Source organism: Mirounga leonina, unplaced genomic scaffold (assembly GCF_011800145.1).
Source record: "Mirounga leonina isolate KUSES-001 unplaced genomic scaffold, KU_Mleo_1.0 Mir_200, whole genome shotgun sequence".
NCBI classification, from domain to species: Eukaryota; Metazoa; Chordata; class Mammalia; order Carnivora; family Phocidae; genus Mirounga; species Mirounga leonina.
The window spans coordinates 7,385,102-7,403,686 of NW_023270503.1; the positions used below are offsets into that span (position 1 = coordinate 7,385,102).

The following is an 18,585-nucleotide window of genomic DNA, read 5'->3' on the forward strand; positions in this document are numbered from 1 at the left end:
ACAGCATTAACTGAACATCTACTATGTGTCAGGCACCTAGCTTTTTTTACTTAGGTTAACTTAATCCTCACAACAACAGCCTTACAGGTAGTGTTATTAAACTCATTTTACAGATGGAGAAACAAAGTCAAAGACGTTAAATTTCTAGCCCAAGATCACACAGCAAATGATTGGCATACCCAAGATTCCAACCCAGATGTGACTCTGAATCTAGGTTCTTTCTACCAAACTACAACACCCACATTTTTCCCCCCACAGAATGAATCTTTCCTCATGGTCTATAAACCATAAACTCAGGGAGACTCTTGTGCTGAATGAGAAAGTTTTTCATATTTGCCGTTCCCTTGACTCTTACTCATTTGGCAAATATTCAGAGTATTTAATCTGTGCTAATGCACTGTCCTACATGGGGAGGACCCCAGATTTGTCGATGTCTGTCAGGGTTCTTTATTCTCACCTGTGAAGAAACTTCTCGTATGTCTGGCGGAAGGCAAACCCCGCCCGCCGCACCCTCACGTTTTCCAGTAGTCCAAGATACTCTACTTGGTGCCGGCAGCGCTCATCATCAAATATCTGTGGGGATTTCTTGTCATTGGGTTTGATGCAACGTACATAATAGGGCTCCTAAAGAAATAAATCAGCAAATGGTAAGTTTCACTGGAGAAAAATCCCAAACTAAGGACTCTAACATGTAATTAGTGTTAATTGTGTCAAATTAAGCTCAGTGCCTCTAATTTCTCAGACATATACTTGTGAATAAAGTAGTTATTCTTCCTTTCCCTTCAAGATTGGGAGTTCTTGTGCATCTAGCTAAAATTTTGTTTTATTATATTTTAGGAATTCATCAGGAACTGCAGAAAGGGGATAAAACTAAGGAGTAAATAACTGAGATGTGTAAACATTGAGTTTATGTGTATTTATGAAAAGATGGTTAAAAAGGAACAGAAAGAGTAATTTAATAGAAAGAGGCAGGAGCCATGAAAAAGATGAACTGCAATGAAGAACATAAAACGTAAGCCCAGCTCTGGCACATAGTAGGTGCTCTGTAAGCGTCAGCTGCCATCATGGCCGCCATCCATCGTCATTGTCATCATCCTCACCATCATCATGTTAGTTTGTGCTTTTGAAAAAGAGATTAAAACTTGTAAGTAGAGAAGTCACAAAACCTCCTGTAGGTGTCACTGACTCTAAGAAAGAGCCTACCAAGAAAGCCCTCCCTCTGGGCCAATTAAGTTTTCTACCATGCATTAGATCATAACTCCTTTTAAGTATAAAACTGTGCTGGTGTAAGACAGATCCTGGTTTGCTGAAGGTAAATTCTCACTGGATGAATCAAGGTCAAACGTATCCTACTTACCAGAGCAAAGAGTTACTTTCCCTTCTCTGATCTATAACCTATCAGACACACACAGATGCACTTTATTTAAGAGATAGAGTCCTCTGTAGATAGGCGATTTTGAGCTCTACTGAGGGCTGGAGGTAAAAGGAAGTAGTCAATAATTTAAGAAATAAGAGAGATTTGAAGAATGTGAAGTTACTTGCATTCTGAACAGAGTGAGTTTTCAACATCTACACAGGAAGCTCCAAGGACAGATTTATCATGCTGCATTCCTTGGTGGAAAAAATGCCACTTTTTTTCCTTTTTCAAGGCCCTGCTATGTTCATTTCCTATTGCTGCCACAGCGGATTACCACTTAAAAGCACAAAGTTGAACAAAAATAAAAATGGCCGCACTAATGCTTCAGCGAAGCTCAATTTTAAAGTAACCTTTTTCCTCTCTTCCGCAAAGCTCCCCTCCTCCCTTCTTAGCCTTTTGTTTCGGGAACCCGGTACCACACTAAAGACATGATGAAGGAGGCTGGTAGCACCTACACAATTCCTGTCAAACCCGGCTAGATCCTATATTTCCCTATAAACCACCCAGCCCCTTCCTCCCATAGGGTTTGCAGTTTTTGAAGGCCATGGCCTGTGCAGCCTCCTTTGCCCCGCAAAGCAAGAAAGCTCTCATTCCTCTTTATCTCAAACTCTGTCTTTTGCCTTGTGCTTTGGTTCCAAAGCACGGAGGTCAGTTTTCTACACCACCACAAATCTAGTGGCTTAAACCAACACAAATATATTCTCATAGAACTCTGGAGGTCAGCAGTCTGAGATGGGCCTCACCGGGCTAAAAATCCACGCTGTGATCTTCTAGAGACTCTTAGAGAGAACGCACTTTCTTAATCTTTTCCAGCTCCTAGAGGCTGCCCACATTCTTTGGCCTGTGGCCTCCTTCCATCTTGAAAGCCAGTAATGGCCTGTTAAGTCTTTCAAATGATACTATCTCCCTGGTTCTGACTCTTCTGCATTCCTCTTTCCCTTTGAAAGACTCTTAAATTTACAAAGGTCCTACCTGGACAATGCAGGATAATCTCTTTAAGTTCAGAACCAGCAATCTTAACTCCACCTGCAACCTTCATTCTACCTTGCCATTCAACATAACATGTTTACAGGTTCTGGGGATTAGGGCATGGGTAACCTTGGGAGGCTGTGGTATAATAATAATAATAATAATAATAATAATAATAATAATAATAATAATATCTCCATCTCTCTCCCTCTCTTTCTCTCTGGACTTTGTCACAGGTCCTAGCATAGAACTTCTTAAACCTTCGGAATTTCCTCAGTGGTAAGAGTGTCTTTGTTATGCTAATGAGATGACTCCTGCCCAGTTCCCAGATAGCTTCTGGATGGGGGGTGGGCATCAAAAAAACCCTCCATAGGATTAGAGAAGGGACTTTCAGCAACCTGATCTCCACAGAAGGAAGGCTGGAGGTTGAGTCCAGTCATGGGCTAATGACTTACTCAATAATGCTTATGTAATAAAACCCTTATTTAAAAAAACCGTCATTCAAAAAAACACTCAAGACACCGAGGCCCCAAAGAGCTTTTTGGCTGGTGAACATATCAATGTACGGGGAGGGTGATGTAACCTGTCTCCATGGGGAGAAGCTCTTGCTCTCTGGATGTCCAGACCTCCCAGACCTTGTCACTGTGTGCATCTCTTCATCGGGCTGTTCCAGGTAGTGGTAGAACTGAACTGAATTGTAGAACACTCCGTCCATCAGTGTCTGAGAACCGGTGTTGAAATGCAGAGGCCATTACTCTGCCTACAACACCTGCCTTTTTTCATCACACTGTGGTAGCTTTAAAGACAGGACCACAATATTTCGCTGGACTTCCCAATGAAGAGGTGAATTTTCCACCCCACTCCCGGGATCTGGGCTGGCCCTGTGACTTGTCTTAACCAAAAGAATATGGCAGAAGTGATACTGGGTTACTCGTGGACACTCAGCCTTGAGGCGCTTTGAACTTTTGGAATACTTCTTCCATCACGTGAAGAAACCCAGGACTAAAAACTATATGAAGAAAGAGGCCAAGTTATCCAGTCATTCAGCCATGGCATTTGGGGAGCCATTTTAAACCATTTAGACTTGGTGAGCCCCAGTGAGACCAGACAAACTGGCTAGTCAACCCACCAAATCATGAGACACAATAAATTGCTGTTGTTCTAGGCACTACATTTTAGGGTGATTTGTTATGAATTAATAGACAACTGATACTTCTTCCCTATTCTGGAACACCAATCCCTGGCTTAGGTATTAAGCAGAGATTTGATATTATTACAAAGTACAAGCAGAATCTTACTTTAGAAAATAGTGATAGGTGACCACATGTTCATGAATCTCTAATGGTTTTCAAATGGAAGATTTATACGGGGAGATTGTGGCTCACTTTTTAAAAGTTTAAATAAATTTAAAACAAACTTAATGGGATGGGGAAGGCAGAGAGGGGGTACTATTTACTTGAGAATTTTCTGCAAGTCTCCTGGGATATGGGACCTTTACTGCTTGACAAATAAACTGAAAGAAGTATCACTGAGCACAGCAAATATCAAAATGCTGCTAGATCTATCTGTATACTTTGGCAGTGGTGTAACAGAATAAAAATCACACAGAATCAGGACACTCGGGTATTTGTTGTTTCTGCTCTTAACTAGCTATGATAAAGTCTCTCTGAACCTAATAACCTAATTTATGAAAACAGGATATTAGGGCTTCCATGTTAGTAATGACAGATTAGGTAATTTAAACCAACACCCATGCTGGGGACATGTGAGATAGGCAATTAAAATATACAAAAAACACCTGCTTAAAGACAGCGGAGAATTAAATTATGGGACCAGAATCTAGGAGGAGGAGGATGCCACGCAAGTTGCCAGGTTTGAGGCCTCCTTTTCCCCTGGGAAATTTACCAACTCCAGAGGAAGTGGATGGGATCTAAGCAGAGGTTGTGATAGCCTCATAAGGCTAGTGGGAAAGAGATCAGAGAGTAGGGCCTGAAAAGGAGGTCATGGGTAAACCCCTCTCACTCTGGGCTGGGATCCAAAAAGGCTGCCACTAGCAACGAGGGTGAGTCAGAAGTAGGCACTCTCTCACAGGGACTTGAAATTGGAGCAGCTGATTTGAAATACTAGTGCTCTTAGCTGCTTAAAAGGAGCAAAAGTCAATCTTTACTGGAGAAAGATTACATAAACTTGGGTCTCCAGTTATTTCTATAAACAATTTTGCCAATATAACGTTGGGAGCAAAATAAAAATTAACCAGACACATAAGGAACCAAGATAACAAGAATGAGAAACAGCAAAACATATAAAATAAACAGATCTGCAGAAATCCAGATATTGGAGTTATCAGAGATAATAAAATAACTATGCTTACCGTGCTGAAGATGACAGAAGACAATACTGAGAATTTTTTAGAGAACCAGAAACTATAAAAAAGAACCAAATCAAATGCATAACCTAGGACTGAAAAATACAATGATGGGAATTGAGAAGTCAGTGGACCAGTCTTTGAATGTATTTCTGGGAAGAAATTTCCAAGAATGAAGCACGGAGAGATGAAAAGATGAAATGACAGAGAGGTTAGGAGGCACGGCAGACACAGTGGGACGGCCTGCAGAGGAGACAGAAGAGACAGAGGCAGGACTTGAAGAGCTAACAGCCAAGAACCTGGCAAAACTGATAAAAAACAATCAAACAGTGACAAACTGAAGAAGTCCTACAAATTATGAGCAGGATTAAAAAAAAAAAAATCAACACCTAGGAACGCTGTAGTAAAACTTCGGAATACCGAAGCAAAGCAGCCAGAGGAGAAAAGATCCGTTACCTCAGGAGCAACAGACTGACAGCTGACTTCTCACAAGAAACAATGGCATCCAGAAGACAAAGGACTATTATCTTTGAAGTAAGGAAAGAACTGCCAATGTAGAATTCTGCACCCAGCAAAAATATTCTTCACAAGTGAAAACAGTACACAATATTTTCAAGTAAACAAAACCAGAGACTCTGTCAACAACAGATCTCAAATATAACAGGATGAAATTCAGGGATAAGAAAAATGGTCCCAGATGAAGGTCAGTGATACAGAAAGAGGAAAAAAGAAGTGATAAATGAGTAAATCTAAACAGATACTGACTATATGTAGTAGTAACAGCAACGATATGATGTCATCATTTTGCTGGCTACACATACAATTAAAATACATGACCAAAATAGCACAGACATTGAGAGGAAGGCAGATGGAATTATAACATTTTATGGACCCCCCCACCCCCCAAAAATGTTTTGTGGACCTTCCATCTTCCAGGAAGGAGGTAAAAGTACCAAATTATATTAGATTTTTATATTGAAGAGTGGAATTATAATCAATCAAATAACCACCAAAATAATATTATGATATAAATCTTCCAAAATAACAAAGGGAATAATAAAAAATAATTGCAACACTGAGTGGCAGGGGTCAGAGGATCACGTTCTGACTCAAAAGACTCACAGGCCACACTTGGCATGTGTTTACTCAGGACAAAAACATGGCTTGCCAAGAGAAGTGTCACAGCCCCTTGCAGCTGTCCAAACACAGTTAGGTGACAGCTTAGGGGCAAAGAGATAAGATCCACATTGGGAGGGTATGGAAAGTGCCCTTGGTTTAAAAGCCTCATGCCCCACAGTATCCAATATCCCTTTTAAATAGATCTGAAGACATAGCATCCAGGGTCCTCAAAAGGGACATGCTTAATACATGAGTCCCCATATTCAGGGAAGCCCAAATATGTCATCCCCACATACATTTCTTATTCTCCCAGCAGAGATGCAATTTACAAACAGGGGTAATTTTTATCATAAGCAATACTGTGTACTAATACTGTCGATATACATCTTACTACATTAATGGGAACAGAGCTAGAAATTTAATGGAGGGTTAATTGTTGAGCAGAAGGAACAGAATTTTGTTAACCTTTTGCCCACAATGACCAATTAAAAAGAAAGTTACAAAGGAAAGAAAAAGAAATACAGAAGCATCAAATAGGAAACACTAATGAGACAGTCAATTTAAATGCAACTACATTAAAAGCATAGAAACTACATTATAGAAAACTAAAAGTAATGTAGAGTAATGGACTAAGTGATATATTCAAAAGACAAAGATTGTCAGCTTGCATAAAAAAGCAAATCTTATTTACTATACGCTACTTACAAGGCACATACTTGAAACATAAGGATACGGAAAGGTTGAAAGTGAAAGAGTGGAAAAAGATATACCATGCAAACCCTGGCCACAAAAGAAGGTGGTGTTAACTATTTATTCATGCAAAGCTGACTTTAAGGCAAAAAGCAGTACAGAAATAGGCATTTCATAATGATAAATAACTCAAATACTAGGAAGAAATAATAGTTCTAATTTGAATAAGCCTAAATAAATTCTTAAAATATCCAAAGCCAAAACAGAAAGTAAAAGGAAAAGCAGACAAATTCAGAATCACAGTAGATTTTGTCACATTTTGGCACTGACAAAACAAAAACATTAGTAAGAATGCAGAAAAATCGGACAACAGTATGAGTAGCAGACTTGACCTGATAGGTGTGTATAGAGTACAATGCAAATTATTTTTATATATATAAACAAAATATATACATAAAGAAAATTTAACAAATTTCTAAGGACTGAAATCACACAGAGTATATTATATCCTCTGAACGAATGAGATTAAGCTAGAAATCAAGGGAAAAAAATAATTAGAAAATCTTACAGGTTTGGAGATTAAGAAAATAATTCTAAATGACCTTTGGGTCAAAAAGAAAATTAGAGCATAAATTTAGAAATACTTGTAACTCAATAGTTCATACAATTATGTGGGCAAAGCAATCTTTGTATAATATATCATTTGACTAGTAAAAGTAACTTTACTCAACAGAAACCAGTTAAATGGAATTTTACCAATATTAACTGATTTGCATAGGAAGTGTGAACACTGGATTAGATGCTAATGACCAACTAAGGGCTGGGGGAATGCCCTTCCATCCTGTTTGGTAATATAAAAATCTTCAGTTAAGGAATCCAGTGGAAATACTTTCTCTATATTTAATCAGCATTCTGCCTCAATTTATAAATGCCGCCTCCTCTCTCATTTATAAATATCCAGACTGACTCAGCCTAAGAAATCCTAAATTTGACAAATTCAAGTGTTACTTATAAAGGTTAAACTGCAAAAGTTAATACTGATCTCGTTCTCTTGCACATTTTAACCGGTTTCTCTCTATATTTTATGGAAAACATTATTTGTGAAAGTACACCAGTTGGTATACGTAGTAGCCAGAAGATACTGTATTTAGACATTAACCCATTTAACTTGCTTTGAACACTGCCAAATAGAGTCACAGGGCAGATTCAAGTTCATTTAATAATTCACTGACCATCTGCTTAGCGTGTGCTTTATTAGGTATCAAGGGGTATATCAAATTAGTAGAACTCACTCCCTGTATTTATTTATTTATTTATTTATTTAATTTTTTAAATTTTTTTTATTTTTTAAAGATTTTATTTATTTATTTGAGAGAGAGAATGAGAGACAGAGAGCATGAGAGGGAGGAAGGTCAGAGGGAGAAGCAGACTCCCTGCCGAGCAGGGAGCCCGATGTGGGACTCGATCCCAGGACTCCAGGATCATGACCTGAGCCAAAGGCAGTCGCCCAACCAACTGAGCCACCCAGGCGCCCTCACTCCCTGTATTTAAAAGACCGAGAATCTAGGTGGAAAGACAAGGCATGCATTAACACATGGTAGATTCTGAAACCAGGTGAGGAAGTCAGGACTTCCACTTCTGGTAGTGCAGGACTAAGCAACACCATCAATCTTCCTGATAACTTCACTAGGGAAAGTGCTAGACAGATATGGGGTGGGGGAGAATCTTAAATGCATCAAAGAGCTAATAAGATAACCGAGATAAGAGGGGCGCCTGGGTGGCTCGGTTGTTAAGCGTCTGCCTTCGGCTCAGGTCATGGTCCCGGGGTCCTGGGATCGAGCCCCGCATCCGGCTCCCTGCTCAGTGGGAGGCCCGCTTCTCCCTCTCCCACTCCCCCTGCCTGTGTTCCCTCTCTCACTGTGTCTCTCTCTGTCAAATAAATAAATAAAATCTTAAAAAAAAAAAAAAAAAGATAACCGGGATAAGAATAAGACTAAAATCCAAAGGGATGAGGCCAGCCTTCAGGGCTGCTTTCCTCTGGACAGACAGCCTTGTGGGGCCAGGGGGCTGCAGGCTGGAACCCAAGGCCATGGAGAAGGGACAGTGGTCTGAAATCCTGAGGAGCTAACCCTGGGAGTCCAAGGGGAATGGAAAACAATCTGGCCCATCGCTAAGCCACTCCAGGCCCTGAACTTGGATTGAAGTGATCCCAGATTGTCAGAATTTGTCTGATAAATCTTTTTAAACTTTCAGCTCTTCTGGATTCTTTGTCTTTGATTTGATTTGACAATTTTTATCCATTTTTACATTCAATGTAATCACTAGTATGCTTGGGTTTCTTTCTACCATCTTAATTTTTTCTGGCTTTCCTATGTTCTTTTGTCTCCTCTTTCCTGTGTTTTTTAGAACAGATTATTTGCTTCTCATTCTGGCTCTGCTTCCCCCCCGCCCCACAACTAGTTTAGAAGTTATAACTTCATTTCTATTCTTTTCATGACTCCATGAGGACATTTAACCTGCATTTGTGTGTCACCAGGGTTATAAGCTAAGCAATATTTTTATTATTTTCCTGAATGACCACGGATCTTAAACACCTGAATTATAATCACCCACCCTTTCAGTTTATATGCTAGTGTTGTGCTATTTAATTCTAATCTGTATTTTTAATCCAATAAAATATTATTTTACAGTTTATTTATACACAGCCACCTTAACCAATTTCTTTGCCCTTCTTTTTGCATTTCAGGCTTTCATTTTATATACTCTTCCTCTGGCCTGATGTACATATCCTTTAGAATTTCCTCTAGGGTGCTTTTAACTCTTTTTTTCTTTTTCAGAAAGATTCTTTATTGTGTCTTTGTTCTTTTTTTTTTTTTTCCTTAAGTAGGCTCCACACCCAGCGCAGAGCCCAATGCAGGGCTTGAACTCACGACCCTGAGACCAAGACCTGAGGTGAGATCAAGAGTCAGATGCTTAACCGACTGAGCCACTCAGGTGCCCCTACTGTGTCTTTGTTCTTGAAACATATATATTCTTGGCACAGAATTTTGGTTTACACTTCTTTTCTCTCAGACTCTAATTCTTTTAAGCAAATCTGCTTTTAATGCATTTTCTTAGCCTTTGATGTTCTGAGATTTCACAATGTGCTTAAATGCAGATTTCTTGTAATTTTTCCAGCTTGGGATATAGCAGAGTTCCTGACTCCCCAGAGTGTTATCTTTCATCACTGTTGAAATTCTCAGCAATATATTTCCCAATATTGCTCTGCCCATCCTCTCCTTTCCTTGGGTAACTCTGATTAGATGCACATTAGACCTTTTCATTTTATCTTCCGTGTCTCTTAAGAGTGTCTCTTTTTTTTTTTTTTAATTTCTTGGTCTAAGTAGAATCCTGGATAATTTCCTTTATTCTTTCTTTCATTTCTCTATTCTCTCTTCAGCTTTGTCTAAACTGATGCTAAAACTGTTTCTTAATTTTAGTTTTTACTTCTATCAATTGCCTACCTACTTGCTCTTTCTCATATTTTTAGGTCTTTGATTTCTTAAAACATATTAAACATTCTTATATTCTGTTTCTAGTAATTCCACTCTAAGAAGTTTTCATGACTCTGAATCTTGTTTAGTCTGACTCTTGCACATGGTACTTTGTTTATGTGTGTAGGAATTCTTTTTTTTTTTTTTTAAGATTTTATTATTTATTTGAGAGAGAGAATGAGATAGAGAGAGCATGAGAGGGGGGAGGGTCAGAGGGAGAAGCAGACTCCCTGCCGAGCAGGGAGCCCGATGCGGGACTCGATCCCGGGACTGCAGGATCATGACCTGAGCCGAAGGCAGTCGCTTAACCAACTGAGCCACCCAGGCGCCCCTATGTGTGTAGGAATTCTTAATGGGAACCCCTTATTGTACTGAAAACGTTATCTGTGGAAATTCTTTAAGGTCTGGTATGAAGGTGGTTTCTTTTTTTTTTTTTAATTTTTTTATTGTTATGTTAATCCCAATACATTACATCATTAGTTTTAGATGTAGTGTTCCATGATTCATTGTTTGTACATAACACCCAGTGCTCCATGCAGAACGTGCCCTCCTCAATACCCATCACCAGGCTAACCCATCCTCCCACCCCCCTCCCCTCTAGAACCCTCAGTTTGTTTTTCAGAGTCCATCGTCTCTCATGGTTCGTCTACCCCTCCGATTTCCCTCCCTTCATACTTCCCCTCCTCCTATCTTCTTCTTTTTTTTTTCTTAACATATATTGCATTATTTGTTTCAGAGATTCAACAGTCTTGCACAATTCACAGCGCTTACCAGAGCACATACCCTCCCCAGTGTCTATCACCCAGTCAGCCCATCCCTCCCACACCACCCCCCACTCCAGCAACCCTCAGTTTGTTTCCTGAGATTAAGAATTCCTCATATCAGTGAGGTCATATGACACATGTCTTTCTCTGTTTGACTTATTTCGCTCAGCATAATACCCTCCAGTTCCAACCACGTCGTTGCAAATGGCGGGATCTCATTCCTTTTTTTTTTTTTTTTAAGATTTTATTTATTTATTCATGAGAGACAGAGATTGAGAGAGAGTCAGGGGGAGAAGCAGGCTCCCAAGGAGCACGGAGCCTGATGCGGGACTCGATCCCAGGACGCTGGGATCATGACCTGAGCCAAAGGCAGATGCTTAACCATCTGAGCCACCCAGGCGCCCGGGATCTCATTCCTTTTGATGGCTGCATAATATTCCATTGTATATATATACCACCTCTTCTTTATCCATTCATCTGTCGATGGACATCTTGGCTCTTTCCACAGTTTGGCTATTGTGGACATTGCTGCTATAAACATCAGGGTGCATGTACCCTTTCGGATCCCTACTTTTGTACCTTTGGGGTAAATACCCAGTAGTGCAATTGCTGGATCATATGGTAGCTCTATTTTCAACTTTTTGAGGAACCTCCATACTGTTTTCCAGAGTGGCTGCACCAGCTTGCATTCCCACCAACAGTGTCGGAGGGTTCCCCTTTCTCCACATCCCCGCCAACATCTGTCGTTTCCTGACTTGTTAATTTTAGCCATTCTGACTGGTGTGAGGTGGTATCTCATTGAGGTTTTGATTTGGATTTCCCTGATGCCGAGCGATATTGAGCACTTTTTCATGTGTCTGTTGGCCATTTGGAGGTCTTCTTTGGAAAAATGCCTGTTCATGTCTTCTGCCCATTTCTTGATTGGATTCGTTGTTCTTTGGGTGTTGAGTTTGATGAGTTCTTTATAGATTTTGGATACTAGCCCTTTATCTGATATGTCATTTGCAAATATCTTCTCCCATTCTGTCGGTTGTCTTTTGGTTTTGTTGACTGTTTCCTTTGCTTTGCAAAAGCTTTTTATTTTGATAAAGTCCCAATAGTTCATTTTTACCCTTGCTTCCCTTGCCTTTGGCGATGTTTCTAGGAAGAAGTTGCTGCGGCTGAGGTCGAAGAGGTTGCTGCCTGTGTTCTCCTTTAGGATTTTGATGGACTCCTGTCTCACATTGAGGTCTTTCAACCATTTGGAGTCTATTTTCGTGTGTGGTGTAAGGAAATGGTTCAGTTTCATTCTTCTGCATGTGGCTGTCCAATTTTCCCAACACCATTTGTTGAAGAGACTGTCTTTTTTCCATTGGCCATTCTTTCCTACTTTGTCAAAAATGAGTTGACCATAGAGTTGAGGGTCCATTTCTGGGCTCTCTATTCTGTTCCATTGATCTATGTGCCTGTTTTTGTGCCAGTACCATACTGTCTTGATGATGACAGCTTTGTAATAGAGCTGGAAGTCCGGAATTGTGATGCCGCCAGCTTTGCTTTTCTTTTTCAACATTCCTCTGGCTATGCGGGGTCTTTTCTGGTTCCGTACAAATTTTAGGATGATTTGTTCCATTTCTTTGAAAAAAGTGGATGGTATTTTGATGGGGATTGCATTGAATGTGTAGACTGCTCTAGGTAGCATTGACATCTTCACAATATTTGTTCTTCCAATCCATGAGCATGGAACGTTTTTCCATTTCTTTGTGTCTTCCTCAATTTCTTTCAAGAGTATTTTATAGCTTTCTGAGTACAGATGCTTTGCCTCTTTGGTTAGATTTATTCCTAGGTATCTTATGGTTTTGGGTGCAACTGTAAATGGGATCGACTCCTTAATTTCTCTTTCTTCTGTCTTGTTGTTGGTGTATAGGAATGCCACTGATTTCTGTGCATTGATTTTCTATCCTGCCACTTTACTGAATTCCTGTATGAGTTCTAGCAGTTTTGGGGTGGAGTCTTTGGGGTTTTCCACATAAAGTATCATATCACCTGCAAAGAGTGAGAGTTTGACTTCTTCTTTGCCCATTTGGATGCCTTTGATTTCTTTTTGTTGTCTGATGGCTGTGGCTAGGACTTCTAATACTACGTTAAATAGCAGTGGTGATAGTGGACATCCCTGCCACGTTCCTGACCTTAGGGGGAAAGCTTTCAGTTTTTCCCCATTGAGAATGATATTCGCTGTAGGTTTTTCATAGATGGCTTTTATGATATTGAGGTATGTACCCGCTATGCCTATACTCTGAAGAGTTTTGATCAAGAAAGGATGCTGTATTTTGTCAAATGCTTTTTCTGCATCTATTGAGAGGATCATATGATTCTTGTTCTTTTGTTAATGTATTGTATCATGTTGATTGATTTGCGGATGTTGAACCAAGCTTGTAGCCCAGGGATGAATCCCACTTGGTCGTGGTGAATAATCCTTTAAATGTACTGTTGGATCCTATTGGCTAGTATTTTGGTGAGAATTTAGGCATCCATGTTCATCAGGGATATTGGTCTGTAATTCTCCTTTTGGATGGGGTCTTTGTCTGGTTTTGGGATCAAGATAATGCTGGCCTCATAAAATGAGTTTGGAAGTTTTCCTTCCGTTTCTATTTTTTGGAACAGTTTCAGAAGAATAGGTATTAATTCTTCTTGAAATGTTTGGTAGAATTCCCCTGGGAAGCCATCTGGCCCTGGGCTTTTGTTTGTTGGGAGATTTTTGATGACTGCTTCAATTTCCTTAGTGGTTATAGGTCTGTTCAGGTTTTCTCTTTCTTCCTGGTTCAGTTTTGGTAGTTGATACATCTCTAGGAATGCATCCATTTCTTCCAGGTGATCTAATTTGCTGGCATAGAGTTGCTCATAATATGTTCTTATAATTGTTTGTATTTCTTTGGTGTTGGTTGTGATCTCTCCTCTTTCATTCATGATTTTGTTGATTTGGGTCATTTCTCTTTTCTTTTTGATAAGTCAGGCCAGGGGTTTATCAATCTTGTTAATTCTTTCAAAGAACCAGCTCCTAGTTTCGTTGATCTGTTCTACTGTTCTTTTAGTTTCTATTTCATTGATTTCTGCTCTGATCTTTATGATTTCTCTTCTCCTGCTGGGTTTAGGCTGTATTTGCTGTTCTTTCTTCAGCTCCTTTAGGTGTAGGGTTAGGTTGTGTACTTGAGACCTTTCTTGTTTCTTGAGAAAGGCTTGTATTGCTATATACTTTCCTCTTAGGACTGCCTTTGCTGCATCCCAAAGATTTTGAATAGTTGTGTTTTCATTTTCATTGGTTTCCACGAATTTTTTTAATTCTTCTTTAATTTCCTGGTTGACCCATTCATTCTTTAGTAGGATGCTCTTTAGCCTCCATGTATTGGAGTTCTTTCTGACTTTCGTCTTGTGATTGAGTTCTAGTTTCAAAGCATTGTGGTCTGAAAATAGCAGGGAATGATCCCCATCTTTTGGTACCGGTTGAGACCTGATTGATGACCTAGGATGTGATCGATTCTGGAGAATGTTCCATGGGCACTAGAGAAGAATGTGTATTCCGTTGCTTTGGGATGGAATGTTCTGAATATGTCTGTGAAGTCCATTTGGTCCAGTGTGTCATTTAAAGTCTTTATTTCCTTGTTGATCTTTTGCTTAGACGATCTGTCCATTTCAGGGAGGGGGTTGTTAAAGTCCCCCACTATTATTGTATTGTTGTTGATGTGTTTCTTTGCTTTTGTTATTAATTGCCTTATATAATTGGCCGCTCCCATGTTAGGGGCATAGATATTTACAATTGTTAGATCTTCTTGTTGGATAGATCCTTTAAGTAGGATATAGTGTCCTTCCTCATCTCTTATTACAGTCTTTGGTTTAAAATCTGTCTGATACAAGGATTGCCACCTCAGCTTTCTTTTGGTGTCCATTAGCATGGTAAACGGTTTTCCACCCCCTCACTTTCAATCTGGGGGTGTCTTTGGGTCTACAGTGAGTCTCTTGCAGACAGCATATCGATGGGTCTTGTTTTTTAATCCAATCTGATAGCCTGTGTCTTTTGATTGGGGCATTTAGCCCATTTACATTCAGGGTAACTATCGAAAGATAGGAATTTAGTGCCATTGTATTGCCTGTAAGGTGACTGTTACTGTATATTGTCTGTGTTCCTTTCTGATCTGTGTTGCTTTTAGGCTCTCTCTTTGCTTAGAGAACCCCTTTCAATATTTCTTGTAGGACTGGTTTTGTGTTTGCAAATTCCTTTAGTTTTTGTTTGTCCTGGAAGCTTTATATCCCTCCTTCAATTTTCAATGACAGCCTAGCTGGATATAGTATTCTCAGCTGCATATTTTTCTCATTTAGTGCTCTGAATATATCCTGCCAGTCCTTTCTGGCCTGCCAGGTCTCTGTGGATAGGTCTGTTGCCAATCTAATGTTTCTACCATTGTAGGTTACATATCTCTTCACCCGAGCTGCTTTCAGGATTTTCTCTTTGTCTCTGAGACTCGTAAGTTTTACTATTAAATGTCGGGGTTTTGACCTATTTTTATTGATTTGAGAGGGGTTCCCTGTTCTTCCTGGATTTTGATGCCTGTTTCCTTCCCCAAATTAGGGAAGTTCTCTGCTATAATTTGCTCCAGTATACCTTCTGCCCCTCTCTCTCCTTCTTCTGGGATCCCAATTATTCTAATGTATTCTATCTTATGGTATCGCTTATCTCTCGAATTCTGCCCTCGTGATCCAGTAGTTGTTTATCTCTCTTTTTCTCAGCTTCTTTATTTTCCATCATTTGGTCTTCTGTATCACTGATTCTCTCTTCTGCCTCATTTATCCTAGCAGTTAGTGCCCCCATATTTGATTGCACCTCATTAATAGCCTTTTTGATTTCGACTTGGTTAGATTTTAGTTCTTTTACTTCTCCAGAAAGGGTTTCTTTAATAACTTCCATGCTTTTTTCAAGCCCAGCTAGTATCTTTAAAGTGATGATTCTGAACCCTAGATCCGACATCATTCTAATGTCCGTATTGAGTAGGTCCCTGGCAGTCGGTACTACCTCTTGTTCTTTTTGTTGAGGTGATTTTTTCTGTCTTGTCATTTTGTGCAGTGGAGAATAGATTAATGAGAGAACAAAATGCTAACGGGTTAACAAACGTCCCCAGAAAGTATACTCTAAACAAATCAGAAAAGACCTGAAGCAGTGGGAAAAGAAAGGGAAAGAGAGAAAAAAGAAAAAAAAAAGATAAAGACAAAAACAAAAACAGAACAAAACAAAACAAAACAAAAACAGAATATCATCAAATATGATCAGGCTGGTACATAGATCAGTGCCACACAGTAGATTTTGGGTGTATTTTGGTCTGTTAGAAGAAAGTGCCTCCCAAAATTTTAAAGAAAGAAAAACTTATATATGTACAAAAATAAGGGTTGATATGATGAAGGGATGGAATATGACTGTAAAGATGGAAATTATAAAAAATTTTATAAAAGGAATTGATGATAAGTTGTTTGAAAAAAGAAAGAAGATGATAAAAAAAAGGAAAAAAAAAGGGAGAGAATGTGATCAGGCAGGGGAATAGGAAAAAACCATACACTAGAGATTTAGGGTATATTTTGATCTGTTAGAAGAAACTATCTCAAAATTTTAAAGAGAGAACAACTTATATATATATGTCAAAAATATGGGTAACTACTATGAAGGGATAGAATATGAGTCTAAAAATGAAAAATAAAAATGTTTTTTAAAAAAGGGATTGATAAGATGTTGGTTGAAAAAGGGAAAAAGAAAAATTCAAAAAAAAAAAGTTAAAAAAATTAACTTTGAAAGACTACAGAATCATGGTAAAAAAGCCATGGATTCTATGTGCAGTATTCCCCTAGCGCTGGAGTTCTGACGTTCTCATTGATGGGTAAACTTGGTCTTGGCTGGCTGTTCTCACTGATCTTCTAGGGGAGGGCCTGTTGCCGTGGTTCCCAGAGGTCTTTGCCGGAGGCGGAATTGCCCTGCCCTTGCTGGTCCGGGCTAAGTAATCTGCTCAGGTTTGCTCTCGGGAGCTTTTGTTCCCTTCAAGCTTTCCGTACAGCTTTGGAGGCCGAGAGTGAAGATGGCGGCCTCCCAATCTCCGCCCCGGAGGAGCCGAGAACTCGGCCCCGCTCCTCAGCGAGCCCCCAGAGAAAAGCAGTCAGTCACTCCCGTCTCCCCGGTCTCCGGCTGCGCTCTGTGCTCACCCGGCCTGTGACCAAGCGTTTCTATCTCTGGCACCCGACCCCGGGTGGAGTCTCCAAACCCAGCAGATCCCTGCGGTGCGCTCCCACGCCGCTCCTCCCAGGGGAGGAAGGGGAGTCTCCCCGGATCTGCTGCTTGTTGGGTCCCTGCTGGAGGAGCAGGGGCCCGACTGTGCCGCGGATCACGGTTTATGGCAACCCCGAGCTGAGAGCCCACGCCTCGGCTCCGTCTCTGCAGCCGGCTTCCCTGCTCCGATACCTGGGAGCTCGGCCGCATTCAGGCACCCCTGGTCTTTCTGTGACCCTGAGGGTCCTGAGACCACACTGTCCCACGAGGGTTCCACCCACCGCTTAGCCACCGGAGCAATGTCCCTCAGCAGAGCAGACTTTTAAAAGTTCCGATTTTGTGCTCCGTGGCTCTATCACTTGCCAGAAGCGGCCGACGGAGGCCCCTCCCCCGCCGTCTATCCTCCCGAATATCGCCTCGGATTCACTTCTCCGCACGTTCTACCTTCCAGAAAGTGGTCGCTTTTCTGCTCAGAGAGTTGTTGCTATTCTTCTCTTCCTTCTCCTGTTGAGTTTGTAGGTGTTCAGAATGATTTGATCCCTATCCAGCTGAATTCCTGAGACCACATGAAATCCAGGTCTCCTGCTCCTCCGCCATCTTGCTCCACCCCGGGTGCAGGGTTCTCTTGATTTATTAAAGTTTAAATTTGGTTTTCAATGCGCCTGTATTCTTACTAAGGATTCTGTCTGCTTGAAATATCAGTTTCTGGTACAGTTGGTTTAAAATCTTCCACAAGGATTGTGGACTTGTCAATTTTTCCTTTAAAATTTTTTTCACTTTTTTTTTTTTTTTTCTTTTATGGAGTTCCTGGATAATCAGAGCTATGTGGTATGTAGTTCAAAGTGGCTTTATTGTCTTGGGTATTTTCATTCTATTATTAGGAGTCTCTTTATCCGTATTAATACTTTTTCCCTTAAATTCTATGTTCTCTCACATTAATATTGCTTTTAATCATTTTTGGGGGGGAAGGGCTTGAAATATTTTTGTGCACCTCTTTGGTTTTTGTCTTTCTGCACAGTGGTATTTAGGTATCTCCTGGATGAAGCATATAGCTAGACTTTCTAACTAGTCTTCTTACTCTATTCATATTTATGGTGAGTACCAATTATTTAGATTTATTTCTATCATATTATTTTGTATTTTCTAAAAGTAACATTCTCCTTTGTTGCTTCCCCACCCACCTTCCTGCCTTTTCTGGGGCTGAGAGGTTGTTCTCTCCCTCACTCTCCCTCCTCCACAAATTGGGAAGCCGCAGCAGAAGCTGCCAGGCTAGTTGCCTGCCTTATATCCAGCACCTTTTTTTTAAATGGAATACTTATTTCTAGGTACACTGCTGACCAGAATAAAAATGCACTTCCCAGCTTCCCTGGCAACTAGGGATAGCAAATGAGATGTAGCGGACATGCTGCATGAGACTCCCAGGAAGTCCCTTTGAAAGGGAAGAAGGCCCT

General features: G+C 40.3%; 1 protein-coding gene across 1 annotated transcript in view; it reads right to left on the minus strand.

Annotated features, from left to right (window-relative positions):
* The window catches only part of MYO1D (myosin ID), a 358,238-nt gene that overhangs the window by 194,850 nt on the left and 144,803 nt on the right, over positions 1 to 18,585 (minus strand). The window contains exon 15 of the mRNA XM_035027808.1: positions 458 to 624. Coding sequence (XP_034883699.1) covers positions 458 to 624 — 167 coding nt within the window. The remainder of the gene's footprint in view (positions 1 to 457; positions 625 to 18,585) is intronic.